Genomic DNA, 19909 nt, shown 5'->3' on the forward strand with positions numbered 1-19909 from the left:
GATAGGTAGAAGGTTTATGAGTAATGAGACTGCCAAAGATATCTGGGACAGTGTCTCCAAGGTTTTTGATAGAGTTGGTGATGCAACAAAAGTGTATCAAATCCTCCAAAAAATCATCCATATGTAACAGGGTGATAGGAGTATATCTGACTACTACAACACTGTAATCAGCTTGTGGGAGGAATATGATCACTATAAAAACCTCTAACTATCCAATTCTGATGATGAGGCAAAGGTCTACAGGAGCCACGAAAAGGAAAGGATCCTTATTTTGCTTGGTGGTATTAACCTAGAATATGAGCCTCTTCGCTTGCTAATCTTCGGGAGATCTCCCTTTCCATATCTGTATGAAGTGTGCAGCTACTTGCAAAGTGAGGAAACTGTTGGAACCGCTTCCTCTGAAAGGCCGACCATGTAGTATATCATACATGAGCTCTAACACGGCGGACTATCCAAAGGTGGACACAGGTGGATAAATGCATTTTTTAATACCTGCCCGCTCCCAGGGGGACTCAATACCGTGACCCCTGCCTGCTCTGATACCATGTTGGCAGAATCGTGGGTTAGAAAGAGAGAATGAGAGAATGGAATGACTTAGATTCATTGATAGGTAAGCCCCTCTATTTATAATAGAGGGGGAATTACAAAAGGACTGAAATAGGCGATGTGGGACTAAAACCCACATAACCGACTTAAACTTAATAACATATGAATAAAATTACCCCAAAAGGATCAGAATACCCCCACAGTATTCTAGATTACATATTTCAACATTCCCCCTCAAGCTGGATTATACAAATAAGTACAGAAAGAAGATCCAGCTTGAACTAAAAAGAAAAAAAGAACTCCATAATAATGCAAACACTGCTCCTCAAGTTGGCGCATACAAGGTACTAATGCCCAACTTGAACAAAATGGAAAGAAACTAAGTTACAGCAGAATCCAGCTTGACAGATGAATGCAAGCTCCCAAATAAACCTTCAAGAACCTGAAAAATAGATCTTCAAAACTTGGGCAGACTTGATCAGCAAACTTTCACCAATCTTCAACAGCTGTCTAGTGATGAATCTCTGACTGATAGTTTTGAAGATAAGCAACTAGGACAGCAAACAGCGGAAACAAATAAATCAAGCAGCAGAAATGATCAACCCAACTGTAGAACCTCATATAGGCAGGCAATAACCAAACATCTTCAATACTTTAATACTTCAATCTCCCCCTTACGGCAAACTCAACCCAATAACAAAGGAGTTACCCAATGGCAATGGTGGAAACTCTGATCTTCTATATTTTGCACCAAGTGTTCCTACAAGTTCTGCTTCTACAATGTCTGCAGGTGTACTGTACATAATCTCCCCCTCACGTGTAGTAGTACACGTGGACATAACAGAGATGATGTAAGTGATAGGGCAAAAGCATAATATCCAAAATTTTCCAAAAAAGGTGCTAAGGGTAATGGAAAAGGAAGAAATGGCCTATTAGAGAATACCATTATCGTCCAAAGTGGTTATGGGTATATGCCAAAGGTATGATTTGGGTGGATAAATGCATTTTTTAACAAAAACCAAGAGAACAACTATGGATATTGCACCATCAACAGAGAGATCTACTCTTGTTTGTAGTTCCCACAGAGACTGGAAAAGTGGGGGAAAAGGCCAAGGGCCAACTCGTGGAGATCACCGTGAGAGGTTTAAATGTGATTACTGTGGAAAGCTTGGACACACCAAGGACAGGTGTTGGGATCTTCATAGGCAGCCCCCTGGTATGCGTGGTGGTTCATCTAGTGCCCGTGGAGGCAAGCGAGGGGGAGCTAGGGCTCACTCAATGACATCTGAGTTTGAGACATCTGGACCTAAGCCTGCTCCTGACTCCATCTCACAAGATGATATTGCAGCCCTCCGTCAGCTGATGTCTCATCTTGGAGGGTCAGCTATTGGTTCTACCTCTGGAGGGTCAGCTACTTCTGCCTCAGCTCTGCAGGTCTCGTCTGCTTCTTCTACTGCACCTACCTGGATTATTGACTCTGGAGCCTTTGATCACATGACTGGTATGTCACGGTATTCTGATTCCTACTCCATTTGCTCTGGCCGGGACAAGGTAAGGGTTGCTGATGGTTCCCTTTCTTCTGTCTCTGGTAAGGGTAATGTGAGAGTTATTCCTTCTATTTCCCTTAAGTCTGCCCTTTGTGTTCCTGATTTTGCTATTAACCTATTATCAGTAAGTCACCTAACCAAATCCTTAAATTGTTGTGTCACCTTCTTTCCTTCCTATTGTCTTTTTCAGAATTTGGAGATAAAGAGGGTTATTGGCAGTGGGATTGAAAAATGAGGACTCTACCTTCTTGAACCACGGTTACCTAATCAATCTACTGCTGTAGCTTATGTTTGTGATCGGAGTGACCATAGTACTTTGGAGTCTGTAATGCTTTGGCATCAATGTTTGGGTCATCCCTCTTTTGTTGTTATGATGAGACAGTTACCCTACTTGTTTATTTCTTTTCCTTCTTATGTTTTTCAGTGTGAATCTTATATTTTTGCCAAACATTGTCGCACAACTTATCCTTATCATGTTAATAGATCTACTGCACCTTTTCCTCTTGTCCATGCTGATGTTTGGGGGCCTTCTCCTACTACTTCTTTGTTTGGATTTCGTTACTTTATTTCATTTGTGGATGACTATTCTAGGTCTACTTGGATTGTTTTGTTGAAACAAAAGAGTGATGTTTGTGATGCTTTTAAGGATTTTTATCAACGTATCAGTACTCAGTTCGGTATTCGAATCCAAATTGTCAGATCTGATAAGGGGGGTGAGTACATGTATGGGGGGCTCCACCAGTTCTTTACTAATCATGGCATAATCAACCAATTGGCATGTGTTGACACCCCTCAATAAAATGGGGTGGCTGAGAGAAAAAACCGCCACTTGTTGGAAATCACCAGGGGTCTTCTTTTTGGTATGCATGTGCCTAAGACTTTTTGGTCTGATGCACTTCTTACCGCTGCCTTTTTCATTAACCGGATGCCAACTCCACTCCTTGGCTCCAAATCTCCCCTGGCTCTTCTTTCTCCTTAATCCTCAGTCTTCTCCTTGCCTCCAAAAGTCTTTGGCTGTGTTTGTTATGTTCATATCAACAAATCAGGCCGCACCAAGCTTGATCCCAAAGCTCTCAAGTGCATCTTCTTGGGCTACTCTGATTCAACCAAAAGGTATAAGTACTACCATCCCCCTTCTCGAAGATGACATCTCTCCAAAGATGTCACCTTCTTTGACTCTATCCCTTACTTTTCTTCCCCTCAACATCCTGTTCAGGGGGAGAGTACTCGCAGTGACTTGGACCTTTATCGCCTACGGTTACCTGCTCGGTACAGTTCCTACAATTCTCTAACAAGGGGGGCGAAATGACCATTCTACCCCCTGATCGAACACTATGCCCGGGTGGGGTCCACCCCCCTCTTGTTAGAGGACTGTAGGAACCGTACCGGGCAGGGAATCATAGACGATAAAAATTCGTGAACAGGATACTGATGTCATTCCTTTTTTATCTCCCTTGCTTACCTCCACTTTCTCATTCCTATTTGATATTGGAAAGTACAAAGAAGTGGATGTTGTTGATGCTGCTGATGCTGATGGTGTTGTTGATATTGATGCTAGTAGTGGTGGTGATGCTAGCAGAAAAAAAGAATACTAGGGAATAAGATTCAAAGATGTTGTATTCATAAGAGGAGAATGCTTGTTGAAGGGAAAAGGAAAGCAACCATGGTATGAGTTGAAGTGAAAGCAACCCTACCAAAACCCCTGTTTGGATCCACATCCTCAGTCTCATCCTCCTTAGTCAGGTAATACTTCTCCTTCTGAATTAGATCTTCCCATTGCTATGAGAAAGGGGAAGAAAGCCTGTACTAACCCCATAGCCCAGTTTGTTTCCTATGACTCTATTTCTCCTACAAGTATTTTCTTTTCCACTACCCTTGAGTCTTCTTTCATTTCCAAAAATGTCACAGAGGCCTTATCCGATCCAAAATGGATGCAAGTAATGTCTGAGGAAATGGTGGCTCTGGTGAAGAACAATACTTGGACACTAGTTGATTTTCCCAGGGGGAGAACTCTAGTTGGATGCAGATGGGTTTATACAATCAAGTATAGATCCGATGGTACAGTGGAAAGATACAAAGCTAGGCTGGTTGCAAAAGGGTATAGTCAGGTGTATGGCATTGACTACCAGGAGACTTTTGCCCTTGTAGCCAAGTATAACTCAATCAGGGTTCTTCTTTCGGATCTATACTTGATTGTATAAACCCATCTGCATCCAATTGGAGCTCTCCCCCTGGGAAGATCAACTAGTGTCCAAGTATTGTTCTTCTCCAGAGCCACCATTTCCTCAGACATTGCTTGCATCTGGCCAATGTACCAATTAGATGTGAAGAATGCATTTCTTCATGGAGATTTAGCAGAAGAAGTGTACATGCAGCCCCCACCTGGTTTTAAGTGTCCCTTAGTTGAAGGGAAAGTGTGTCTCTTGAAGAAAGCTCTCTATGGCCTCAAGCAGTCTCCTAAGGCCTGGTTTGAGAGATTTAGACAAGCCATCCTAAAGAATGGGTATTATCAGAGTCAAGCTGACCACACCTTGTTTATCAGGAGAGGTAATGGTACAGTTACAACTCTCATTGTCTATGTTGATGACATTGTGGTAACTGGGAATGATGTTGCTGAGATAAACAGATTGAAGTCTTATCTGGCTAAATAGTTTGAGATCAAAGACCTTGGACTCTTGAAATACTTCTTGGGTATTGAAGTATCTAGATCAAGGAAAGGAATCAACATTTGCCAAAGGAAATTTGTCTTGGATCTTCTGAAAGAGACAGGGATGATGGGGTGCAAACCAGCCACTTCCCCCATTGATCCGAATCATAAACTTGGTGATGAATGTGGTTTTTCTCTTATAGATGCAAGCAAGTCTCTCCTTGACTCGACCAGACATCTCCTATGCAGTTGGGGTGGTGAGTCAGTTCATGCATGCTCCTAGGAGTAGACATCTGTATGCAATGTATCACATCATTAGATACTTGAAATCCTGTCCAGGAAAAGGTCTTCTATTTGCCAGGCATAACCATTTGAAGATTGAAGGCTACATAGATGCTGATTGGGCTGGTTCAGTCTCTGATAGGAGATCCACTTCTGGATACTGTACCTTTGTGGGTGGTAATCTAGTTACCTGGAGGAGTAAGAAACAACCAATTGTAGCGAGATCCAGTGCAGAGGTTGAGTTTAGGGCCATGGCTCATGGAGTGTGTGAGCTTATATGGCTAAAGAGACTTCTTCAAGACTTTAGTTTTGAAACTGAAGGGCCAATGAGACTTTCTTGTGTCATCAAAGCTGCTATAAGCATTGCCCATAATCCGGTTCAACATGATCGAACCAAGCATATTGAGGTTGATCGTCACTTCATCAAAGAGAAGCTGGATTCTGGGTGCATTTGTACTCCTTTTGTGAAGACAGGTGATCAAGTAGCAGATATCTTCACTAAGGGTCTCACTCCTAGTCTATATAGTACCTTATTGTGCAAGCTGGGAATGTATGACATTTATTCTCCAGCTTGAGGGGGAGTGTTAGAGTTGTTGGAATATCGTGTATAAGGGTAGTTCTGTCATTGTCCTGTTATAAGACATGACCAAGTTGTATTTTTCCTTTTCTTGTTTTATTTCTCTTTCACCTCCCTAGGGACATCTGTGTAATTTGGAAGACTTTATTAATGAAGTAATATGTATGTTGAGAACAGCTCAACACACAATCGATTCTCCCATCCTCTTCTCTTCTCGTCTCTCCTTCTTCTTCTTGCTGTAAATCTCTTCTCTCTTACTAGATTCGATCTATCTTAAGTTCCAACTCTTTCTCCCGAAATGACTCCTCTTTTGCCTTAAAACAAATAACATTAAATATTGAAGTTCTTTTCTTCATATCCATTAAGATGGTGTTTATTATGACGTTGTTTATGGCCTCAGGCTATGAAAAGGATGATCATTTAAGGACAAGCATTTCACTCAGTAATTGAACATTGACATATAAGAACTCTATAGGTGTATTCTTGAATGTCAAACCGTTAACGGTAGGAAGAGTTGATCCTTATCAGGTGTGCAACTGAGGTACATTGAATTAGGTTTTGAAAAACTAGTTCAGCTTGAGGTCTTGAACTGCCAACCCTAGCTAGTGTCGGATTAGTTAGTGAAGGCAGTCTGGGTATAAACAGGTAAATTGTATATGGGGGCAGTAACATAGTTTACAAGGGTAAACATATAATTTTTTTATTTTTCTTAGTCAGTAATAAATAAAGGAGAGGATAACTTCTCTCCAACTCTTTTCTCCCTCCATTGTTTCTGCTTCACTTCTTTCTTTTTTGGTTCTACTTTCATCTCTCTCTAAAGTCTGTTCCAACTTGGTATTAGAGCCATCAGGCCCACTATGTTAATAATGCATCAGTGTATGGCAACTCAAGACAAGGGCCACACATGCCAAGTATGCTGCCACCCAAAACTGGGGCAACACGTGAGAGGGAGTGTTGGGAATAATCCCACATTGGAAAAATCTGGGACCTTGATCGACTTCATATACTGGTTGGGCTCCTCCACCTAATAGCTTAAGCCTTTGGGTTGGACACTTCAACAACTGTTGCTTTGGCGGGGAAATCCCAGCCCATCTAGGCTCATCACCGCCCAGACCCAGACCAAGACCAAAATGCTGTCTGGGTCTGGGTAGTCAGCCTACCGTGTACTTATGTATATAACTCAGTTAAAAAACAATTGTGTGACCAGGGTAGAAGACTCGAAGTGAAGCCTTCACAGAAGCTTGTGAGAAACTTAACTACTGCACCACAACCCCAATTTTCATTTATTAACTAATAATAATATTGGGGAGGGCAAGGGCTGCGTGCCTGTGGCAGCCAATGAGAGCGCAAGTGCTGGCATCTCAGGGGGCAGGATTTTCGTCTTTCATGGGGACTGGGGCAGTCATTTCGCCCCCACTGTGTCTGGGCATGGCCTGCGCCCCCCTCCCCCCACAGAGAACATTTTCCCAAATAATATATTATACATATATTACAGTAGGCATACCTTCACTCTTCAGCTACATGATAGTCAGGCTCATTGAGGCTTGGCTCAACCTGAGGCCTCAGCTTAAACCCAGCCCAGTCTGACTTCGGCCTGGCATTTCTCAGCTGAAGCCCAACCCATGGTCTGGAAATCCATCCCAGGCCCAGAAAAAATCAGGTGGACCCAATTCGGTCTCGGTTTGGCCTCATTGAAGATGCAACCTAATCCTGATTTATCTTTGTACATGGATTTTGTTCTAATTTATTTTTGTGGATCAATTTGCAGGTTACTAGTGGAAGAAAGGCATGACCAAGTGAATAAGATCATTCCCTTGTCAATCGGATACTTGGCATGCCTTTATGGATCTTATAATGACATTGATGATGTGGACAGAGTTGGATGCAGATTGATCTTAAGTGGTGACAGTTGGAGAGAGCATCAGACACAGGATAATCTCTTGCAAGGATTTTGTTGCCCGAAGTGTGACAAAAGAGTAACGTGTGGTCATGAGAGAGATCTTAAAATTATTTATCTGCCTGACTTGCGTAGCATAGAGGCTGGTTTTGGCTGCAATTTTGTGAATATACAGTCTCTTTTTTTTAAACTTCTGTTCGATGAGTCATCTGAAGAAGTTCAAGTTGCTTGTGTGGGAATCCTTCCACGGATCCTCATGCATGGAACAAGAGATATTCTACTTCAAACAAGGTCTCAATGGATTCAGTGTATTGAGGTTCTGCTACTTCATAGAAAGAAGGCTGTAAGAGAAGCATTCTGTGGGCAGATTTGTTGCTTCCTTGAGGGCTCTATCTTGAACTGTTTATTTGTGGATGGGGAGGCATCAAATAAAACAAAAGAACAGAAATTTTTGGACAAAATAAAACATGCTTTGGTGGAAGCCGAAGATGCTCAGCTATTTGAGACGCTTTTGGAATCAACTGCAGAAATTATGAATGCAGTTGATGTCCACATGCAACTTTTCTTTTTCGCTCTTATTCTATTGGTTGATCAGCTTGATAATCCACATTTGACTGTGAGAATAACTGCAGCAAAGTTAATACAGAGATCTTGCCACTTCCATCTCAAAGGAGGATTTGAACTGCTACTTTCTAAAGTAGTTCATATTCGGAATGTGCTGTTTGATTATTTATGTGCTCGACTGTTGAGCCGCCCAATAATGGTCAGAGAATTTGCAGAAACTGTTGTTGGTGTTGAGACTCAAGAACTGGTCAAGAAAATGGTTCCTGTTGTTCTTCCAAAGCTAGTGGTCACTCAGCAGGATAATGATGAAGCAGTTCTTATCTTACATGAATTGGCTAAGCATTTGAACATGGATATGGTGCCACTGATAGTTAATTGGCTACCAAAAGTGCTTGCCTTTGCTCTTCTTTATGCTGATGGACGAGAGTTATCCTCTGCTATGCAGTTTTACCATGTTCAGACTGGATCTGACAACCAAGAAATTTTTGCAGCTGCATTACCTGCACTGCTTGATGAACTCGTGTGCTTTCTTGGTGATGGTGATTCAGACGAGACGAACAAAAGGTAGAGCACGCATTACTGATAAGGCAATATCTAAGATGGAACTTGCTCAGTGGACTATCAAGAGTTATTTATTTTTTGCTCTGCACTGGATCTCTTTGCAGATACATGCATATATAAACATACAATCTGAACATGTCAGGCTCGATTATGTTGATTGTTATTTCTTGCTGTGGAAATCTTGATTGTTAATATATAAACATACAATCTCAATATGTCAGGCTCGGTTATATTGATTGTTATTTTTTTCTGCAGAAATGTTGATTTTTGTTTTTCTGTTTCTGATTACAGGTTAAAAAGAGTCCCTCAGATGATACAAGAGGTTGCTAGAGTTCTTACAGGCTCTGATGATCTTCCTGGGTTTTTAAGGAATCATTTTGTTGGCCTTCTTAACAGCATTGATAGGAAGATGCTTCATGCAGAAGATCTATTGCTGCAGAAGCAGGCCTTGAAACGCATAGAAATGCTGATTGAAATGATGGGTTCTCATGTAAATACTTATGTGCCAAAAGTCATGGTTCTTCTTACGCATGCTGTTGAAAAAGAAATGCTCCACAGCGAGGGTCTCTCGGTCTTGCATTATTTCATCAAGCAGTTGATACAGGTATCTCCATCTAGCATTAAACATGTAATCTCTCAGGTCTTTGCAGCCCTTATTCCTTTCTTGGAGCGATATAAAGAAAATCCTTCTTTACAATTGAATAAAGTCGTCGAGATCTTGGAAGAACTTGTGGTTGAGAACAGGGTTCTCCAAAAGCAGCATCTCCGGGAGCTTCCTCTGTTGCCAAGCATTCCTGTCCTAGCTGAAGTAAATAAAGTTATACAAGAAGCACGGGGTTCAATGACATTGAAGGATCAACTCCGAGATCTTGTTGATGGTCTGAACCATGAGAGCTTAAATGTGAGGTATATGGTGGCCTGCGAATTGAGCAAACTGTTGAACCTAAGATGGGCAGATGTCGCAGCCATCATCGCTGGGGAAGTTGGTTCAGATCTGGATGTTCTGAGCTCTTTAATTGCGTCATTACTTAAAGGGTGTGCAGAAGAATCAAGGACTGCAGTGGGCCAGAGGCTGAAGTTGGTCTGTGCTGATTGTTTGGGAGCACTTGGTGCTGTGGACCCTGCAAAAGTGAAGGGGTTTCCACCCCAACGCATGAGGATTGAATGCTCAGATGATGACCTTATCTTTGAATTGATCCACAAGCATCTAGCTAGAGCATTTAGGGCTGCATCTGATACAATTGTCCAAGACTCTTCTGCATTGGCCATACAGGAACTGCTAAAGATTGCAGGTTGCGAGCCATCACTTGATGAGAATGTTGCAGCTTCTACATCACAAACACGGAAGGGAAAGGAACCTCTGAAGCTCCCCTTATCTGGCATTAGGATCACAAATGCCAGCAACGAGATGAATAAGAGGGGTCAGAGATTATGGGACCGTTTTTCTAACTATGTTAAAGAGATTATTGCTCCATGCCTGACCTCAAGATTTCAACTGCCAAATGTATCTGATTCCTCATCTCTGGGCCCAATCTACCGGCCTTCAATGTCATTCAGAAGATGGATATTCTTTTGGATCAGAAAGTTGACTGCACATGCAACTTCTCGTGCAAGTATTTTTAATGCATGCCGAGGTATTGTACGACATGATATGCAAACAGCGATGTACCTGCTGCCCTATTTGGTTCTCAATGTTGTTTGCCACGGTACTGAGGAGGCACGCCATGGTATAACAGAGGAAATACTTTCTGTCCTTAATGCCGCAGCTTCAGAAAGCAGTGGGGCTGTGGTCCATGGAATCATTGGTGGACAAAATGAAGTTTGCATTCAAGCTGTGTTCACTCTTCTTGATAATCTTGGGCAGTGGGTTGATGATGTCAAACAGGAAATTGCTCTTTCTCAGTCTCTTCATTCTTCTGTTTCTAAGCAACAAGCAGTCAAAGCAAATGGTCAAACTACGGATCCTTTGAGACTTCCAGATCAACTCTTGATTCAGTGTAATAATGTCTTGGAACTGTTGGGTGCAATTCCGAAGGTTACCCTTGCCAGGGCTTCTTTTAGATGTCAAGCTTATGCCAGGTCTTTAATGTACTTTGAGTCTCATGTACGGGGAAAGTCAGGCTCTTTCAATCCAGCAGCTCAGGGAAGTGGTGACTTTGAGGATGAAGATGTGTCGTTTCTGATGGAGATATATAGTGGCTTGGATGAGCCTGATGGCCTATCTGGCTTGGCACATCTTCGGAAATCATCAAGCTTATATGACCAGCTCTTAATCAACAAAAAGGCAGGCAACTGGGCAGAAGTCTTAACTTCCTGTGAGCAGGCTTTACGAATGGAACCCATTTCAGCACAGAGGCATTCAGATGTGCTTAACTGTTTGCTAAACATGTGCCACCTTCAGGCCATGGTTACTCATGTAGATGGCTTAATTTCAAGGATTCCTCAGTACAAAAAGACTTGGTGCATGCAAGGGGTGCAGGCAGCTTGGAGGCTTGGCAGGTGGGACCTGATGGAAGAATACCTTTTTGGGGCTGATGGAGAAGGTTTACTCTGTAGCGGTGCTGAGAATAATGCTTCCTTTGACATGGATGTTGCCAAGATCCTCCAGGCAATGATGAAGAAAGACCAGTTCTCTGTTGCTGAGAAAGTTGCCCAGTCTAAACAAACTTTACTTGCACCTCTGGCTGCTGCTGGCATGGACTCCTACATGCGAGCATACCCATTTGCAGTGAAGCTGCACTTGCTACATGAACTGGAAGACTTCCATGCTCTCCTTTTCAATGAATCTTTCTTGGAGAGATCATTCCATTTAGATGACTCAAGATTCTCAAAAATGGTAGAAGACTGGGATAATCGGCTCAGATTAACACAACCATCTCTGTGGGCAAGAGAGCCACTATTGGCTTTCAGGAGGCTGGTTTTTGGTGCTAGTGGCCTCAGCACAAATGTTGGAAGCTGCTGGTTACAATATGCAAAGTTATGTCGTTCTGCTGGTCATTATGAGACAGCCAATCGGGCAATTTTAGAAGCCCACACTTCAGGTGCACCCAATGTGCACATGGAGAAGGCTAAGCTTCTTTGGGACACCAGACGATCTGATGGTGCCATTGCAGAGCTGCAGCAATCCCTTTTAAACATGCCTATTGATGTTGTTGGTTCTGCTGCAAGTTCATCAATTAGTAGCCTTTCACTGGTCCCACTGAACCAAGCTTCTGCTTCTACTATTCAAGCTTCAAGTGATACCGAAGTTGTTGCCAAGACCCTCCTCTTATATTCAAGATGGATCCATTACACTGGCCAGAAGCAGAAAGAAGACGTGATAAGCCTATACACCAGAGTGAGGGAACTGCAGCCGAAGTGGGAGAAGGGATACTTCTATATTGCTAAGTATTATGAAGATGTGCTTGCTGATGCCAGAAAAAGGCAGGAAGAGAACCTTGAAACAGGTTCAAGAATTGGTGTACCAACTTCTGTGGTTGCAGCTAATGTAAATTCAAGTACTGAGAAGGCTTGGTGGTCTTACCTCCCTGATGTGATGCTATTTTATGCCAAGGGGCTTCATAGGGGCCACAGAAATCTCTTTCAAGCACTTCCAAGGTTGTTAACCCTGTGGTTTGACTTTGGGAGCAAATATCCCAGAGCTGGGTCATCATCTAATAAAGATTTGAAAACGGTCCATGGGAAGGTAAAATTTCACTGCCATGATGTTTTTATTTTATTTCTGTAGTATCTGAACCAGGATTTCATTTGTTCTTTATTTATCTATTCAATTATCTTATTTCAGGTTATGAGCATCATGCGAGGCTGCTTTAAGGATTTGCCAACATATCAATGGTTAACAGCTCTGTCTCAGTTGGTTTCTAGAATTTGTCATCAGAATGAAGAAATTGTGCGGCTTGTCAAACTTATTATCACCTCTGTTCTCCGCGAATATCCACAACAAGCTCTTTGGATTATGGCAGCAGTTTCAAAGTCGACAGTTCCTGCAAGGCGAGAAGCAGCTGCTGAGATCATGCAAGCTGCACGTAAGGGGTCACATCAAGGAAATGATGGAAGCAACTTGTTTGTTCAGTTTGGTAGCCTGATTGATCATCTCATTAGATTATGCTTCCATGCGGGTCAGCCAAAGGCAAGGACCATCAACCTCTCAACTGAGTTTAGTGCCTTGAAGCGGATGATGCCACTGGGAATCATAATGCCCATCCAGGAAGCTCTTACTGTCACTCTACCAACATATGATACAAATCTTACTGACGAACTAAAGTTTGGTATATTCTCAGCCACACATATTCCTACCATATCAGGAATAGCTGATGAGGCGGAAATCCTTTCATCTCTTCAGAAGCCCAAGAAGGTAAATCTTATTAATATTACTTAATAGTTTATATTCATTTCTTTACATACTTGTTCTCATATTTTTGTTGGTTCACATGCTTGGGAAGACAGAAGCACCCCTTACTGATGCAACATTATAATACTTCCAATTTCTTATTTATTCCAACTGTTTTACTTCTTTTTGTTTTCTCAGGTTATTTTTCTTGGTAGTGATGGTGTTGAACGTCCTTTCCTCTGCAAACCAAAGGATGACCTCAGGAAAGATGCACGCATGATGGAATTCACTGCAATGATCAACCGTCTACTATCCAAATACCCTGAGAGCCGCCGCAGGAAGCTCTACATCCGCACGTTTGCTGTAATCCCACTAACAGAAGACTGTGGTATGGTAGAGTGGGTGCCACACACTAGTGGACTGCGACATATACTTCAGGACATCTATATAACATGTGGGAAATTTGATAGGCAGAAGACAAACCCTCTGATTAAGCGGACATATGACCAGTGTCAGGGTAAGATGTCAGAAGATGAGATGCTGAAAACCAAAATCCTCCCAATGTTCCCTCCGGTCTTCCACAAGTGGTTCTTGACCACGTTTTCTGAGCCAGCTGCTTGGTTCAGGGCACGGGTTGCTTTTGCACATACTACTGCTGTTTGGTCCATGGTTGGGCATATCGTGGGTTTGGGCGACAGACATGGTGAGAACATCCTCTTTGATTCCACAACTGGTGATTGCGTTCATGTTGATTTCAGTTGTTTGTTCGACAAAGGCTTGCAGTTGGAGAAGCCTGAGCTGGTCCCATTCAGGCTAACCCAGGTAAAAAAAACGTAAACGCTATGCCTGTTCCAGAATCTGAATGTATAACATGGTGCAATGCAGCATTTTTATGAGCAATGTTTGATTGTACAGAACATGATTGATGGCTTGGGAATTACGGGATACAAGGGTATTTTCTTGAGGGTCTGCGAGATCACGCTTTCAGTTCTCAGGACGCACAGGGAGACACTAATGAGTATTCTTGAAACTTTTATTCATGATCCCCTTGTAGAGTGGACAAAGTCTCACAAGTCCAGTGGAGTAGAAGTTCAGAATCCCCATGCTCAGGTTTCAATCCTCATTTTTTGTCCTCTATCTTTATTATTATTGAACTGGAACAGCCTCTCTATCCATCACTCGTGCTTTGCTGATGATCTTCTCATGCTCTGCCATGGTGATTTGGATTCAGTTAATGTGCTTGTGAGGCTTTAGAACAATTTCACCCTTTAGCTGGGTTGATTATCAATAAGGAATAGAGTCAGGTCTCTCTATCCGGGGTTGATGAAATTGTGAATGAGGATATTATCAATAGGACAGGGTTTATTAGGGGCTCTCAACCCGGTAGATACCTTCGTCTTCCTTTGATTTCAACTAAGCTCAAGGCAGAGGATTGCAAGAGCCTAGTTTAAAAAATAACCCTCAAGGTGAGGTCTTGGATCAACAAGAGTTTTTCCTATACTGGAAGGCTTCAGCTAATTAAGGCTGTGCTTTGTAGCATACAGGTCTACTGGGCTTGGTATGTTTATCCTGCCTAAGAACGTTGTTAGACAAGTGAATGATGTGCTTAGGAAGTTTCTGTGGTCTGGGGCTGATCTCAAAAGCTCAGGGGCTAAGGTGGCTTGGCACCTTTTCAATGAAAAGAATGATTCCATTTGGGCTCAATGAATCAAAGTTCACTTACTTAGGGGAAGAAGTTTTTGGGAAGTTGGTATCTCTCAGGATTGCTCTTGAGCTGGAGGAAAATAATTGGTTTTATAGAAAGTATAAGATCTAGGTTGAAACATAACATAGGTAATGGCTGCAGTACTTTCTTGTGGCATGATAATTGGCACCCTGATGGTCCTATTCTACCTAGGTTTGGTGAGAGATAGCATGAACCATAATTGGAAAACTGAGAGTCATTTCATGACTTATCAATGCCTTTTTTAGGCCTACTGTCTGAACCTCCAAGTAATTAAATAGTCTTTTGTGCACATTTGCCAAGAATTAAGGCATGAGTTGATTCTGTATTTGTGGCAAACAACCTTGGGCCCGCTATAATTATTACTTGCATACAGGTGGCAGTTAATGAAAATGTGTTGTTCGCTGTGTTGCAACAACTGTGACTAGGTGGTGGTTGGCTGGTTGCCCTTGTCATGGGGTTTAGGCTACAACCACTTAGTGGTGTGATACACATTCTACAACCACTTACTGATGTTATACACGTTCTGCAACCACTTAGTGATGTGATACATTTAACATGGAATACTTCTCTTGGTGATTGTATGGAGCGGTGGGAGTGTGTTACACACTTTAGTTCTCACAAAGTCCTTGGACTTGGACTGAATTGAACTTACATGTCATATTTAGGTAGGCTTAGCCATTGTTTATTCAAGTAACATGTGTCTATGAGCTAACCCAAGCTAGATACTTGCTTTGCATGTTTAAAGGCCAGCCAACCATACAATGGAGGGTACATTGTGCTCATTGTTGTGTGCCTGAGTGGATGTATGATACTAGTATACTTGCATTTTCCATATGTGGAAGCACTATGGGATGAGTCCTTGCATATGTGTCTCTCCCTCGAGTTAGGACAAAACTACATATGGGAGACTTGGTGGTGGTAATGCATGGAGTGCTAAAAGAAAAGGCTTTGTGATGCCTACCGAATGGGATGGTTGGTAACTTGGCTTTGTTGAAATGTATCCATTGTAAGTTGTGCAATTTTTGGATGATTCATATGGCTCCCATGTTGACTAGGACTCCCAAGGTTTAGCATTGCAACGGAAGTGTATAAAGTGAGCTACGTTTTTTCATTTTTATTTTTAAATATAGGATTTAAAAGCCAGACCAGAGGCACTGTTTTATCCTAGCAGCCAGTAATTGGGCGGTCTGAATATTCCAGACAAGAAACGGCTTAGAGTCATGAGTAGACACAAGCATACATTTATATTGATGGCAAAGTTTTCTGCCAAATGAAGGTTTAGAGCTTCAAGTCTTCCTAGATTCCAATTTCCTAAATATTTTTTGCTCACTCGGGGTCCATTTTCTGATGGTCTGACTTCCTGCTTTGCATGGACCAATGATACAACAGTTAATTAGATGGTCCAACCTGTCAATGGGTATTTACCCATGCGGGTGTTGTTGCCTAGGGGCTTGATAGTTGGCACAGCTATTGATGATGTGAATGGTCCCTTCCCCACCCACCACCACCTCCACCTCCTAGTCCAACTGTCTCTAACATTGAAGATTTTCTTTTTGTGTGGCTTGAAGCAAGAATCAACTTCCAACTTTTTCTGAAACCATTGAAGATTTTCTTTTTATGTGACTTGAAGCAAGAATCAACTTTTACATTTATCAAGAAATTAAATTATATATTTGAGCATATCAATTCGGCATGCTGAAATTTTATATATTGAAGAATTGGCTTTCCAACCTCTTCATTAATGGTTAAATTATGAGCAATGTATTTCTGTTACCTAACTGGTGTTTGTAAATTACAGAGGGCTATCAGCAACATTGAAGCACGGCTGCAAGGAGTTGTGGTTGGTGTTGGTGCTGCACCATCCTTGCCTTTAGCTGTAGAAGGTCAGGCTCATCGTTTGATTGCTGAAGCTGTATCCCACAAAAACCTTGGGAAGATGTACATATGGTGGATGCCTTGGTTCTAGTAATTTATATGTGCTGATAAGGTTTTCAATGTCCTAATCAGGCAATAGGTATGTTGTATTATTCCATATCTTCATTCATGTTTATGGCTGTTTGCTTCCCAGTGCCACCACCAAAGAATTATTTGTAGCCTTATGAGTGGACTGAGGGAAGTTGTCAAGTTTATTCCATTGATCAATTAGGTCAATCTTTTTTACATTTTTAATAGTCTATAAAAACAAATCTCTTAAAAGAAAGAATGGACACGGAAGACAGAGAGACCTACTTGAAATTTCTCAAATTAGTTTTCCTATAAATACTAGCTGGAGGCAGTAGCCTGGGTATTCCAAACCCGATACTCAGGGTGTAATGCTTTAAGCAACCTTGTACTTAAACCCTAAACCCTAACAAAACTTACATATATCTGTCAATTATGAATGAGAAAATTACATACAATATAAAAAAAACTCTAGAATACCAAAACTACTTGAGCTATTAGGTGGAGAAGCCCAACTGGGACATGAAGTCTTCCAAGGTTCTAGACTTGGTCAATGTGGAAGTATTCCCAAACACACCTCTCACGTGTTTCCCATCACGAATGGTGGTATATGTGGTATGTGTGACCCCTTATAACTTGGTAATTGGTATAATAGGGAGTCGAGAGGGGTTGATGCGGATCTTTATCTCCTCCAGTTCCTTGCTTGGCCCAGTTCCCCAGTTTTTCTAACAAGGGGGTTGAAATGACCACCCTACCCCTGCCCAAACACTCTGCCCAGGTGGGGTCTACCACTCCCTATTAGAGGAACTGGGGAACTGGGCTGGGCAGGGAACTGGAGGAGATAATTTTCAGGGTTGATGCTCTAACTATAGTCTCCCGAATTATCTTCTTTTCTCATCTCTTCTGTTTCTTTTATCTTCTTTTGGTTCAACCCAACCACAACAACTGTAACTTGGTATAATATCTCTTGGTCGACCGGTTTGAGAGTTGACCTTGGTAGCTGATTCTGTTCCCTTTCTCAGTTTGGAACCCTAAATGTAACAGAGGTTCAAGGGAAGAGAGTACCACGTAAGAATTAAAAATGAGGATCTAAAGTTCCCGTAGGAGATCTTAGTGGGATTTGGAGATCCAAAGTATAAATCCATGGCCAAGCTGAGCATATTAGAGTACTGCCAGCTCTAGGGACAAGTTTTTAAATTTTTTTAAAAAAAATACAGGAACTTATCTGGGTATCCTGGTCGGACCTTAGATTTTATTAGTAAAAAAAAGATAATTTAGAAAACAAAGGGAGGTGGGGAGGGGGGGGGGGGGAGGGGGGATGTAGGGAGGTAGTCTTATCCCTTGCTTAGCCTAAACAATAACAACAACAACAACTCGGCCTTATCCCAACTAAAGGGGTCGGTTACATGAATCCTTAAGAAGGTGAAATATTAAAAATTAAAGTAAAGAAAATGAACACAATAACATCAACTAAAAATCAGTCTTACACAAACTACTTGGGGTCAGTTACATGGATCTTTGCCCTCCAATAAGCTCTAGACCTAAACTCTGCATGTCTTTCCTCACCATTTCTCCTAAGATCATTTTAGGCCTAACCCTAGCTCTTCTAGAGCCTTCAATCTCAATTAAGTCACTCCTCCTTTGAACATGGCCATGCCACCTCAGACTATTTTCTTGTAGCTTATCTTGAATCTGGGCTACTCCCAAATCAACTCTAGCATGATCATTTATTATTTTTTCCTTTTTGGTTTTGCCACTCATCCATCTCAACATCCTCATCTCCGCTACGCTTAGCTTATTATATGACGTTTTTTAATTGCTCAACACTCTTCGACATATATCATAGTTGGTCTTATGGTTGTCCTGTAAACTTTCCGTTAAGCTATGTAAATAATAAATAAAAGGAAAAAGGAGAAGACGAGATTACTGTAACCTTGAAAGACACAACCTTGAGGTTGGGACTGCCCATTTCTTTCAATATGAATAGAATTAGGGTACAATAGTAAGGAAACAAGAAAAATGACACAAAAGACATAAAAGCCCCTAAGGGGGGAATTGATTAGCACCAGACGCTAATCACGATTTTCCCTCCCCCTTATTTGACGACTTCTAACACTCTCCCTCAAGATGGAGCATAAATAAATATTAAACATGCCCAACTTGTTATAGATATAATCAACTCTACCACTCCCAAGAGACTTGGTAAAAATATCTGCAAGTTGTTCTCTCGTGCGAACATGACCTAAAGATATAGTTCCCTGTTGTTTTTATCTATTTTATGTTCATTTATTCTTGATTGAATTTTGGTTAGGTAGTCAACTATTTGCATATTACTGTTCGTCTATGTTTGTCGTTTGTTGTTTTTACCTATTTCCTGTTCATCTATTTTGGATTGCATCTTGTTTAGGTAGTCAATTTGTCAATTTGGTAACTCTCTTCCTTATCTGCTAGATATATTATCTATTTGCCCATTCTACTAGATTTGGTTATATCTCTATCTGCTATTGTAAGTAGAATTGGTTATTTTCATTGATTGTCATCTGTTGGTCGTGTTGCTATTTCGTGTACCTGGATACCTGCTGCTGTAATTTTTTGTCTTTGTTTTAGCTCTGCATTGTATGCATGTTTCATACCTCTGATGCTTGCTACTGGTTTAGGTGAAGCTCCTTGTGTTTTTGTTATTGTTCACCCTAGTAAACTTAATATCCTTTGTGGTTGATTTGGCTTAGATCTTTGCTGGATGTTATTTATTTAGAACTGATTTGGCTAACATCTTTGCTCCATATATCTGTGAGGGACATCTCTACCTCTCTATATTCTATAGTATTTATCCTATATTGGTGCGTCAAATAGGCAGCCGACACTATAATATACCCAGCCAATCCCTTTTGCATGGATCCTATTATTTTGTTTTGACTATTTTTATATATTATTTTTTTTTCTTTCCCTGTGTTTCATGTCGTTTAATACTAATCTTGTTTGTAAGCATAGGATTAGATTTGCATCCTAGAACATCGAATCTTTGATGGGTAAGAGTTTGGAGTTGATAGATGTTTTGCGGAGAAGAAAGATTAATGTTGCATGTATTTAAGAAACAAGATGGAAGGGTCAAAAAGCCAAGGCGTTAGATGACTTCAAACTATGGTACTTGGGAAACGAAAGTTGGAGAGGAGTGGGCATAGTTGTGGACAGAGACCTTAAGAACGAAGTAGTGGACGTTAAAAGATTTGGAGATAGGATCTTATCTATCAAGCTGGTGATAGACAACGAGGTTATCAACATAGCTAGCGC

General features: G+C 41.4%; 1 protein-coding gene across 1 annotated transcript in view; it reads left to right on the plus strand.

Moving 5' to 3' along the window:
- LOC122661658 (serine/threonine-protein kinase ATR) overlaps nucleotides 1-16832 on the plus strand; it is a 34225-nt gene extending 17393 nt beyond the window's left edge. Inside the window, exons 10-15 of the mRNA XM_043857132.1 lie at nucleotides 7368-8624; nucleotides 8913-12306; nucleotides 12406-12975; nucleotides 13150-13773; nucleotides 13867-14061; nucleotides 16476-16832. Coding sequence (XP_043713067.1) covers nucleotides 7368-8624; nucleotides 8913-12306; nucleotides 12406-12975; nucleotides 13150-13773; nucleotides 13867-14061; nucleotides 16476-16643 — 6208 coding nt within the window. The 3' untranslated portion in view covers nucleotides 16644-16832. The remainder of the gene's footprint in view (nucleotides 1-7367; nucleotides 8625-8912; nucleotides 12307-12405; nucleotides 12976-13149; nucleotides 13774-13866; nucleotides 14062-16475) is intronic.
- Nucleotides 16833-19909: the final 3077 nt, after the last annotated feature.

Source organism: Telopea speciosissima, chromosome 5 (genome assembly GCF_018873765.1).
Source record: "Telopea speciosissima isolate NSW1024214 ecotype Mountain lineage chromosome 5, Tspe_v1, whole genome shotgun sequence".
NCBI classification, from domain to species: domain Eukaryota; kingdom Viridiplantae; phylum Streptophyta; class Magnoliopsida; order Proteales; family Proteaceae; genus Telopea; species Telopea speciosissima.